The 12,149-nt window shown below is 59.6% G+C and overlaps 1 protein-coding gene across 1 annotated transcript; it reads left to right on the top strand.

Annotated features, from left to right (window-relative positions):
• The first annotated feature begins 2,463 nt into the window (after positions 1-2,463).
• On the top strand, positions 2,464-5,964 carry KLHDC7A (kelch domain containing 7A). The gene has a single exon (XM_068916360.1). It carries the CDS (start codon positions 2,464-2,466, stop codon positions 4,888-4,890), a length of 2,427 nt encoding a protein of 808 aa, XP_068772461.1. The 3' UTR covers positions 4,891-5,964.
• Positions 5,965-12,149: the final 6,185 nt, after the last annotated feature.

Genomic DNA, 12,149 nt, shown 5'->3' with positions numbered 1-12,149 from the left:
GGGCAGAGGATGGACACCGGCTGCCCGAACACCTTGCATCTCCCAAACCACCAACTCCAGCTACAGCGGTCCACGGTCGGGGGGGTCTGTCCGTGCCACGACCTTTGGGTGTCCCCTTTCGCGAGTGGCCGGCTGGCAAAACCCCTGGAGAGCCCGCGAGTCACCCGCGGCTTGGCCACCTCGCACCCCCCATGCTGGATTAGAGATGCACCAAGCCACAGCCCGGGTTGTGCCCTGGGGGCTTCGTCTAAACGTGGTTAAACAGCCGTTAGGAAGAAAATGGGGATTTACATGCACCCAAAACCTCCGTTTACATGCAAATACGGCAGTTTAGCCAGGAAGGGTGGAAACAAGGAGGAGCAAGAGCGGCACCGCCGCCACCTCCACTTCATGGGCGCAAGCTTGGAGGCGGCGCGACCTCCCCACCCGGCAGAGGGCCGATGAGTCAGGGCAGGGGGCTCAGCCACCTGCACCCCAAATCCACCCTCGAAGATGCGCACTAGCTGGCCCGACTACACGGGAGCATCTACCGCTGGGCGTGAAAGGGAGCTGGGTCGAGCTGCAGGACCGGAGCTGGACCCTCCTAGCACCAGGTGAGCCGAGAAGGTCAACAGATGCCCTCACTGTGGGCAGAGACGCTACCTGCTCTCACCGAGCCCCACCAAGCTGGAGGCTCCCCAGGAGCAGACCTCCCTCTGGCTGGGCTTGCTGGTCCTGCCAAGGCCGGAGGAGCAGAGGTGACACCACGCGGAGGTGCCACACCAGGCCATGCAGACCCTTGCCCACGGTGCGGCGCTCCCGGCCCCAGCCGACTTCGGGCAGGTAATTACTGAGGACGCCAACTAATTCAGCGACTCCCTGCCGCCGCTCACCCTTTTGTTCAAGGACCTGGCAGCAAATAAATCAGGAGGCCGCGGGGGTAAAGAGCAGCGCAGGTTGCTCCATTATTGATGAGCGCCGACAGATCCTCTGCTGACAACCTGCCCGAGAGATGCGATTAGTTTGTAAAAAATTAATCGCGGTTCTCGGGGAGCGACGCGTTGCCGCCGTTGCCTCGTTTCGGGGGACTTTGGAAAGGTTTCAGCGAATTTTGGCGGAGATGACTACGCTCGATTAGAGTCACAAGCTCGGATGGGTAACCTGGCCCCCGGCCACCTCCTGCGCAGCCCCCCCGCGCCCCGCGAGGCGAGCCGCTTTAGCAGCAGCAGGGCTCGTTTCTCCAGCAAATCCTACCGGATCGCAAACAAGCCAACGAGAAACGAGTCCTCGTAACCTCCATGCACGCGTCGGCTGGTTTTTGTCCGTCCATGCTGACCTCATCCCCCCGATCGGGGCACCCGCAGCCGCTGGGGCGCCCCGAGCCCCCGGCCCTATCGCTGCTCGAGCTGGCTCTGCACGTGCAGGCTCTGCCACACGGGTTTGATGCTGCCTCGTAGCGCCTCTTTGCTCCACGCGTGCAAGAGACATCCCCGCCAGGGGGAAAAAGGGAATTAATTTTTTTCCCTTTGCATTCGTCTCTCTGGCACTCGGCTCCGGGCTTTGCCCACGGGAGCTGCAGCCGGAGGCGGACCCCCTGCCCCGACACTTTGCATCGCCTGTTTGCAGCACAATGCTCACCACTGTTCTTCAGGGGAGATGTGCAGCTAATAGGGACAATTTGGGAAGCCATGGGGACAGGTGAGCGCAATGCCCCTAAATCTTGGAAATTCAGCTCGCAACCGGACGTGTTACCCGAGGGTGGATGCGCCGCGCTCGCCGGCTGGCCGTGCCCTTTAATGCAAGCGGGGCTCCCACCCATACTCAACAGCTCGTCTCCTGATGGCTCTTAGTCCGCCGGCTCGCCGCGAGACAGCTCGGTGACTTGGAGGACGTTTCCCGTCACCCTTCGTCGCGGAGCGTGCTCAGCGCCGAGGCCACCGAATTAGTCAGCCGGCTCCGTGCAGCAGCCACCTGCCATCGGAGCAAAGGTCTGCCCGGCCCCGGGCAAGCAACGAGCCCCCGCGCACGTGCCCTTCCCGCTCGGATTTTGGGCAGGCCGGCACCCTCTCCGGGCTACCGCGCTCGCACCTCCCGGCAGGGCACGGGCCCTTTTAAAGGGCTGCAAAAGCAACGAAGGGCGACAGCGCCGGCAGGCCAGTCGGAGCAGGTATCTTTGCTCCCGCTGCCTTTGTGCTTCCTTATGCTTTTTCTCTAAGCCTCTCTGTTTACCAGGCTGATAAAGCCAGCTCTGTGTCACTACCTCCCTGCTGTCCGCCTTGCACCTTTTCACCCGAGCCCGGCCCATCCCACCTTGCTCAAATATGCAAAGCTTTTATGGAAAGCAGCCACGGCTCCTGCCAGCTGTCAGCCTGCCTGGCTGTACTCGCTCAAAGTCACCTTGCCCCAAACTGCCGAGACCCGGCCGCGCTCGGCAGTCGTTAAGCAGATTCTTCGCATTCCTCGGCGCCAGCCTGCTATGGAAAAATGATCCCGCAGGTGAGCCCGGACTGGCAGTCTAACATGCGCCTGGCCGGCCAGCTGGTCCTCTCCGCCGCTGCTCTGCTCCTGCTGACTTTGGCCTTTCGGTTTTACAAGTCCCGGGCGCCCGCTGGCACCGCCGGAGGCAAAACCGCCCGAGCCGATGCACGCGGAGAGACAGGGCAGAGCGAAAACCCTGCTCCGGCCGGGGCCCGGGAAGGAGCCGATGCTGGAGAGAAGCCGCCGGGCCTCCGACGCAGGCGGATCGGGGCCGGCGCGCCGCCCCGGGCAGAGCAAAGACTGCCGCCGGGCGAGGAAGAGGAAGGAGAGCTGGGGAGGCAGCCGGTTTCTGAACCGCGCACAAAGGCGCCGGCGGGAGCAGGAGGAGGTGAGCCGAGTTCGAGCGGCCTCGGGGACCCGGCGGCTGCACCGCGCGGCCGTAGGCAGGAGGAGAGCGGGGGCGAGCAAGGGACGCTCTGCCCGGGCGCTGGGCTCGGGCTGGGAATCCCTCCTGCCCGGGCAGCAGGTGATGGACGTGCCCAAAGCGCAGAGCAGGATTTGGCCGGGAGAGCGGGGCTGGCCCGGCCCCGGGAGGCTCAGGCGAGCGGGGAGAGGATCCAGACCCTCAGCGTCACCTCGGACCTGGGGCTGACCATAACAGCGAGCAGCGTGGGCTTGGACACCTCCTACTCTTTCTCCTCGGTGGCAAAGATCCAAGTGGAGGAGAACTACATCGCCGAGAGGCTGGGCAAAGCCGGGGCCGACCAGGCAGCCCCCACCGCCTCCGGCCTCAAAGGCAAAGTCTACGACTACTACGTCCAATCTACCTCCCAGTCGGTGTCGAAGAAGAGGTCTCGCCCCTGCGTCCATCCAGGAATCCACCCGCTCCCCAGCTCAAAGCAGGTCACTGAAGAGCTGCGGGGCTTTGAGACCTGGCTGCACGAGTGCCGGTCCCACCAAGCGGCCCCAGCTTCGGAAACGCCGGGCCACGGGAGAGCATCGCTCCCCCGAGCCGACCCTGTCGCCTCTCCCGTTCTCCCGCGGCCCGCGGGAAGCTCGGCGGTTTCCCGCGGGGGCGGCGCGGGAACCGAGACGGGCCCTTCCTCCGCCGCAGCCCCAGAGCCGCCGGCCCCCGCTCGCCCCTTCAGCCGCAAGGACAGCGTCCTCCAGATCGCGGAGAATCCTGACCTCCAGCTGCGGATGGACGGCTTCGGGGTCTCGACACCAGCCAGCGGGACCGCAGGGGCTGGCACGCCGCCGGCGAGCCCCTGCTGCGCAGCCCCGTGCCCCCAGCCCCGGCTAGAGCTCGTCGCCGGGGCCAGCTTCTTCCAAATGCCGCCAGCCTTGGAGTCCACCCCAGACATCCGCTTGGACCTGGGGAACTGCTACGAGGTCCTCTGCATGGCCAAGGCGCAGAAGCTGGGCCACCTCCAGGAGGCCGCCTACAAAGTCATGAGCGACAACTACCTGCAGGTCCTGAGGAACCCCTCCATCTATGGCCGCCTCAATGCCAGGGAACGGGAGCTCATCCTCCAGCGGAGGATGAAGGGCAAAAAATGCATCGCCGTGGCAGACATCAGCAGCACGCAAGAGCTGGGTCTCCATGCCAGCAGGCTCTGCTACTATGATGACGGAGGTGACCGCTGGCATCATCTCTGCCACGTGCCGCCGGAGGCGGTTTCCAGGGGGTGCGCCATGTGCAGCATGTTCAACTACCTCTTCGTGGTGGCCGGCTGCGAGGGCCTGGGCCGCGCGCGGAGGCCCTCCAACCGCGTTTTCTGCTACAACCCCCTGACCAACATCTGGCAGGAGATCTGCCCCCTGAACCAAGCCCGGCCCCACTGCAAGCTGGTGGCCCTGGACGGCTGCCTGTACGCCATCGGCGGCGAGTGCCTCTACACGGTGGAGCGGTACGACCCCCGGCAGGACCGCTGGGCCTTCGCCGCCCCCCTGCCCAACGACACCTTCGCCGTGGCCCACACGGCCACGGTGTGCGACGGGGAGATCTACGTGACGGGGGGCACCTTGCGCTACCTGCTGCTCCGCTACGCCGCCCGCTCCAACAGCTGGAAGATCGGCCTCACCGGTGGCAGCAAGGACAGGACCGTGGAGATGGTCACCGCCAACGGCTTCCTCTACCGCTTCGACCTCAATCGCAGCAGGGGCATCGGCGTCTACCGCTGCAGCGCCAAGGCCAAGCTGTGGTACGAGTGTGCCACCTACGCCATGCCCTACCCAGCCTGCTTCCAGTGCGCCGTGGTGGGCAGCCTGGTGCACTGCGTCGGCCGGCACTTCCACATCTGCTTCCTGGCTGACCACATCTCACCGCGCTTCGGGCCCAAGGAGCTGCAGCCCTTCCCGGCACCCCGCGGCAGCCTGCTCCCCGTCGTCCTGGTGCTGCCGGAGCCGGGGACGGCGCAGACGCGGGTTTGAGGGCTGCCCCAGCTGAGGCGGCTCCACCACGGTTGGAGCTCCCCGCAGGAGCCACCAGCCTGCATCTCCCTCCAGAATATCAGGGAAAGTCACTTCAAAGAAGCCCGTTATCAGATTGACCCAGCTGCAGCGTTGTGCCAACGCTAACGGGGCAAAGAAGGCCTTTGCCTGCCAACAAGAAGGCGTCGTTCCCGTGCCCGTAAGGGGAAGAGGAGTCAACCTGCGCTTTTCATGCTACCGGTAAACCCAACCCTGATGGCACAAGGAAAAGCAAAGCAGGGACTGGGTGGACCTGTTTGCTCGGAGGTATTTAAACGTAGGTGTGCCCAGTTAGATGCAAAGAAAACCAGCCCGCTGTAGGTCCCCACTGTGCACTGTCTGACTTTAGAGACACCGGCTCTTAAATATTGACCTCGGACACCAGACTCCCGAGTCGAGACCCGGTCTTTCACACGCGCCGGGGGGTGCCAGCCCCGTCACCCTCCCCGCACGCCTCCGCTTCCCCATCCGGAGGTAGGTATCGCGGTATCCGCCTTGTCGCATAGGTCGAGCCCACCTCGACCCGTGCAGAAGATGAAAGCTGGTCTGTGGGAAACACTGTGTCTGCGATTGCCTTGTTATCTATTACCTTTTCCTCAGCACAGAATGATTGAGATATATATATATTTATATGTGTACTATGTATATAGACGCTACAGAGCCTTAGACAGTTGGCTTTAAATAAAATCAAAGCGAGCAGTCCATAAATTTAACCACAAGCTGCCGCCGTGCATCATTCAAAGCCTTAGCAAAACCCAACGGGAGCGGAGAGGCCAACGAACGCGTTGCATGGCTAATGACTGCACGGACCACATCTCCAAGGGGGAAAGCAAAACCCAACCAGCCCCCTTAATAGGAGCAACCAGTCTCGCAGGCAGTCGATGTCGCGGCCAAATGCAAGGTACCAGCCTGTTCGCGCCGTAGCCCCGGTCGTCCATCAGTTGCAAGGGTGACAGGACTCGCCTCCGTTTTGCCTTTCCTCCCCTTTTCCCTGCCTTTTACAGCTCTCACCGCCCAACCTCCATCGAGGCCCCGGTGTCCTGCCAAAAGTCCACTTTGGGTAATTACATTTTCTTTCCCTAAAGCCTCGCGCCGCCAGGGGAAGGGTACGTCATCCGTCTATTTCCACCGCGCCGCGCCGCTGCTATGTGCTGTTGGCCGGGCGGGGACAGCTCCCAGACGGACACGCGCCGCCTGCGCCCGTCTCGGGCAGCAGCGGGAAGCGGGTCACGAGCACGAAATCGCTAACGCGCGCGAAACGCTGGGAGACGAGAGACGGCGCTGAGATCCAGCCCCCGCAAGCTCCCCCGCCGTCCCGCTCTCCTCCCCACCATCCCTCCCCGTCCGCCCGAGGCGCCCGGGTGAGTTCAGATGCTGCGTTTTTACGTTTTTGATTAAATGTGTCAGCTACCTTAAAAGTGTCAGCTCTGTCGGGGAGGGGGGGGGAACCCAAAAAACGACAAGTGAGTTTATTCAGACATGCTCTGCATTTAAAACCGACACGTTACATGAAAGAAATATTAAGCGCAGCCAGCGAACAAATTAAGCGTCTCGTTCACGACAGCCAGGAGCAAAGTCACGCGCTGAGGAAGCGCAGAGGAGCCTGGTGGGAATTGGAGAGCGGAGGAAAAGGAAAACGTGGCTATCCTCCTCCTCCTCCCCCCCCGCCGCGGCGGGACCGCGGAGGTCAGCGCCGGCGAGAGATGCTGCCGGCGCAGGGGACGCGCACGGCTCTGTGATTAAAACCCGCACGAAGGGCGCAGGGCGAACGAGCACGGCCATAAAACAGGCGCAGGCTCCAGCCTAAGCCCTCCGTGACAGCTCAAAAGCCGGTGGACGTCGGGGGGGCGGCAGGGACCGTCCAGCCCCGGAGCATCGTTTGGGCTCGGCCGCCCCGGCCGGGGGTTAGCGCGCCCCCGCCGCCGACAAACAGGGCAGCTGTTATGCCGCGCTTCTGCCGGGCTTTAGAAAGCAAACACAATAGGAGCATCAGCGAGGCGCAAATTCGACCCGTAATTTTGCTCACGGCTGAGGCTTGCCAGCTCGGCTGCTTTTCTTTCGGTTGTTTTGTTGTTGTGTGAATCTTCGACAAAAAAAAAAAAAAAAAAAGGGTTTGATGCTCTTTCGGCTTACATCGGTTTGGCGCGGCTGCCACCCCCTCCGCTTCCCTGGGAGACGTCCAGGGTCACGCCTCCCTCGCCGCCAGCAGGATAAAACGCTGGGTTTTTTGCAGCACGTAGCCGGGAAACAATCAGCCGCGAGCAAAATATTCGCCGAGAGAATTAAAAAAAAAAAAAAAACTTCAGGATGGAAACAGGCTCCATGACAATAGATCCTCTTTGCTTTTGGGGGAAAGAAAAAAATACATATCTTTACACAAACATCATTTCCATCACAAAGCAGAGCCATTTTCGCTCCCGAAGGGCCCCACGGCAATTACAAACAACCCGCCACGTTTATAAAACTCCCAATTCCCTTTTTACCGCAGGTCAAATTCAACATCAAAACACGTGGGGGGAAAAAAATGAACCCCCCCCACTTCCTTTTACTCTTTTCCAATTCCTGGCCAGCAAATAAACGCAAAAATCCAAAAGTCGGCAAAACTAAAGGGGTTTCCAGGAATTTTTTTTACCAGCGACCTCCTGATTTTACACCGCTTGGACTGCAACGGATTAGTCACACGCGATCGGCGGCTAAAACTTCGCTTAAGCCCCAGCGCACGCGATCGATTCGCAGCCACAAAGCCTCTGGCCTGCAATTTCCAGTCGGGCGTTTTCGAGGCTCGTCGGCTCCCGCGGCCGTCGGGACTCCCCGGCTCGTCCGCATCCTCCCCGTCCTTCTGCGGGGCTCCTCGGCCGCCTGGGCGAAGCATCCCGCCCCGGGCTATCCGCGAAGGCGACACCTCCCGGGTGGCTCCGCAGCTGCTTTCCCCTCTTTTCTTCCCGACGAACACACGGGGAAGACCAAGCGGTAACAGCCCTTTGCACAAAGCAAAGCATCTGCACCAAGCCAAGCAGCCGAAACATTTTATTTCTGCATGACAGGCCCCCTCGGAAAGCTTTTTGTTTGTAATTAAAACGCAGCCATCACGAGCATTTGGGTTCCCGCTAATTGTTTTTTCCTCCCTTCCTCCTCTGGGATGATACACGGGGCTGAAACGGCAGATCGGCACGGCTACAAAAAACAATAGTAATACAAACTGCATTTAATAAAAACACCCTTAGGATGCGTAGAGTTACTTTCCCACTTTCTCATTTTTTTTCCCGGCCTGTAAGCACCAGCTTGCTAGGGTAGGATAGCTCGTCAGTGCGGGCCTGCCTGCCTTGATGTTTTTATCCGTTGCGCAAGGGCACCGGTCCGTTTAAGCTGCTCTGTCCTCATCGGGCGCTGCAAATACCTTAATCCGCAGCAGGCCAGTGCTGCTTCTTTCTTGGACGTCGGCTTTCAACAAACAGCAATAACGCAGAAACCTCCACCTAAGCGGAGGCGGCATCCTCCGCCCTCCGGCCCCAAAAGCCGCCGGTATCGCTCCGATCCCGCCCCGGCTTATCAAAATCCACCCACGGGCCGGCGCGGCCGCTTCGTCGGTGGCCCCGTGGCGATGCCGCAGGCTGCTCCTCTGCCTGGCCAGGGCAGAGGGCGAGCGGGTACCCGCTGCCAAATGCAAGCACATGGAAATCCCGGGAAGGCAACGCTTCAGCCTCGCCGCGCTCCCGGCCCGCATCCGTACGCGAGCCCAAGATCAGGAGTGCCGGGTCAGGAGCTCGTTGCCTTTTTAGCTTAAATATGTCACTCTAGGTTAGCGTCACGGACCTCCGATGCTGACCCTGGCGCAGAAGAAAAGCTGAGTGGGCTCCCGGTTGGCCCAAAATTTTCTCAGGGCAGGATGTGGTTCCCACGACCCTCCTCCTCCTCCCGTCAACACCCTCCCGGCTTGCTGAAAGGCCGGGATGGATGCACAGGGGGCATTGACCGCAGCGGGAAGAGAGGAAAAAAGGAAATAAAACTCCCTGGGAAGCAGTCCCCAGGACAAAGGATGTGAAAACGCCCTGAATTAAGCATGATCCGGCTTTTCTGGGCTCAAACAGGTTCGGAGCTAGGTCGCATCTGCGCCCAGCGGCTTGCGGATGCACCCCAAAACTGCCGCGTTGTGGTTGCCCGGGCTTCCTGCCTCGGGACATCCAGTGCGAGGGGTTGCTCCGCCGCGGTGGCAGCGTTACGGGGGCTCGGGGCATCGCGGGCGGCCGCCCTGCCTCCTGCAGCGGCTCCAGCTCTGTTTGCACCCCTGGGAGGAGGCAAATCAGCAACAGCTACAGGAAACTTTATTTTTCTACTAAACATGACCCCCAGGGGCATAGCCAAAATCATTGCTAAAGGTTATAAACTCTTCCTGCCTTCTTGCATACACAGGCTACAAAACCTGGGGTTTGGCTTTATTTGCTTTTAGGAAAAACCTTCTCCCCAGGCCGGTGCTGCATGCTCAGATGGGATGCTAGAGACCTGGAGCTGGTGAATCCCCGCTCATCCTGCCACGGAGCGGGGCATCAGCAGTACATTGGGCAGCCTTTGTTTCTGTAACCACGCTCCCCCAGATCCTCCCTTTCCAGAAAGGGCACCCGCAAGTGTCTGGAGAGACTAAGTGAGGGAAAAATCAGGGGAGGTCTCTCTCGCTCAGCCCAGCCATCCCCATCTCCAGGTGCTGGACCGCTCTGGCTTGCGAGATTCGCTCTGACGCCTTGCTGCAACACGGGAAAGCAAAGCACGCCTCTAGGATGCTGGCAACGGCATTTTGAGCCCCTGGTGGCATACTCCAGGCTGTTTGGCAGCGATATCACTAACCTACCCCGTGCACCTCTGGCGTGAATTCGCACCTTCGTCCGTCATCGAAGTATTTAAAGTCAGGCCCCCCCCAGGAGCTGCAGAGCTTGCAGGAGAAGCCGACAGCGCTCGTTTTGAGTCCTCGACAGGGACGCTAAAGGCACCGATATCCCCCTCAGGGCGCCGAGGTTCCTGGGATGGGGCAGATTTGCCCAGGAAAGGCGGCACCGCATCCCGACTTGCTCCCACCTCAATCCTTGGGCTGTGCTGACCCCTCCTGGGCTGCAGCTTTTTTACACAAAGGAGCACTTTGCCCATGGAAAAAGAGCCTGGAAGCTGGGAAGACCAGGGAGCTGAGGTCATCAGATTTGCTCCTCCGGCTCGCCCTTCTCCAAGCAGCGAGCAGAGGAAGATAAGGAGAAGGGGGTACCGCGATAACGTCCCGCAGAGACCGCCCCTAGGTGCTAGGCGGTCCCGGGTGACCGTCGATTTTGGGGGGACTGAAGCCCCTGTGCCATAAAGCAGAGGGATGCTATGAGGACTAGGGATATAGAAGTAATAAATAAAAAGTTTCCGTCTCCCAAGACCCCCCACCGCAGGCTCCCTCATCTCAGCCACTGCCCTCAGGGGAGATAACGAACCCCTGAGCGCAGCGTTCAGAGGAAAACGGGCTCTCGAGCTGAAGCTCCAACAGCGGCTGCCAAAGAAATCATCCGAAATAAGTAACGGACTTCAGAAATCGTTTGCAGAAGACGTCTAAATCCATACCCGTAGCCTTTCAGCTCGCAGCAGGCGACTACTGCTTTTAAAGGTAATTTAGCACCATCTCTGCAGGTAGCATCACCCGAGCCCTGGACGCCTAGCAGCTAACCAGCCATGTGGAGACCGCTGAGAGACAACTGCCAGTTCAGGACAGATCTTATGTACGTGTGTATCCAGATCAAACTTATCTCCTGGCCAGCCCCTAGGTAGGCTGCACTTGGCTCCCCAGCAGTGCTGCATCCTCCTCTCAGCCCCGGAGCCCCCAGATACAGGTCTTTTGCTCTTCTCAGCCCTATCCTGGTGTCATTTAAAGGCATTTGAGCACAGGCGCTTTGAGCCGACACCTCCATTTACACTCCTGGGAGACGAATAAAAGGACAAAACCAAAAGCTGTCAAGAAATACAGCGTTTTAAGGGTTGTCAAACCCTTAAACCAGGCAGCCACCTGCCTGCTTATGGGGCAATAAAGCGCTGCTGCAGCATGAATTTATGGCTGATAAAACGCACAATGCACAGATCAGAGACGCCGTCGGCAGTTTATAAATGCATAAAATCACAACGTTCCCTTCCACACATCAGTGCTTCCCCTCAGTGCAAAATTAATGCTCCTAGAAGAGGAACCATCTAAAAATTCAATGGTTCCTGCTAGTCCCAAACAGGAGGCTCCCCCGCAGCTGGCCCTGACCCTAAAACAGAGCAGGGATCCCTGATGTTTTCCCTTGAACTACATCTTCCTCCAGATGCTCCCAGAGCCTCTACCAGAGACACATTTATTGCCAGTTTGCTATTTGAAACTGAAGTGTGGGATCTCCAATAAGGCCAGAAACAACTGGGAAAAACAACCAGGCAGCCCAACAAGCAGCACGCAGAGAGATTTTACAGTTTGCAGAGACGACCGAACAGCCCCAAACAGCCACGGACTATCCCTCCGCCGCTGTAGCCCGAGGGTCTCAGCAGCAGCCTCTGAGAGCCTGCTCAAGCATCTTTTCATTTTGGGGACAGCAGCTGCAACGGAGCACAGCGTGAGCGGAAAAGCCACCTTGCGTGTGCAGCTTAAGCCGTTTTGCACTCACTTTCTGGGGGTTTGACTGAGCAGAGAAGTTAAAACATTGAACGGGCCCGGCCCTCCCGTGCACATGCTGGAGATGTTAAAAATGCCATAGCCCTAAGCTAAACGTCGCAGCAGTGCCCTGAATACGCTCAGACCTGGTGCTCGAGGGCAAGCGGAGGTGAGACAACGCCCAGAGTCAAACGCGGCCCAGGATCCCCCCAAAATCCACATCCCCCCCGCCAAGCGTGTCCCATCCTCGGAGCACGGCTCAGACGCTGGCTCCTTATGGGGTATGCTTGCCACCTAGTGGCTCTTCGGTTGAGTGCAAACACTAGAAGCAAGGACTTTCCCCCCCACTTTCGTCCCTAAGCAGCATCAGGCCAGCTGATGCATGGTCGTGCCTTAACTCGTGCTACAGAAATGGGATTTGAAAGCCCTTAGTTCCTTCTGCTCCCTCAGCTGTCTGTGACAAGGGCCATCCTCTGCTCTGGGCCCTCCTGCACACCTCTGATGGGGGGTTGCTTCTACACCACTAGCTATTTGAGGACTTGGGGTCTAACAGAAAGGTGAAGGAGCTGTTTCACAGCTC

Source organism: Struthio camelus, chromosome 21 (genome assembly GCF_040807025.1).
Source record: "Struthio camelus isolate bStrCam1 chromosome 21, bStrCam1.hap1, whole genome shotgun sequence".
In the NCBI taxonomy this organism is placed as follows: Eukaryota; Metazoa; Chordata; class Aves; order Struthioniformes; family Struthionidae; genus Struthio; species Struthio camelus.
Note: the sequence above shows the minus strand (reverse complement) of the source record. Positions and strands in the feature narration are given on the sequence as shown.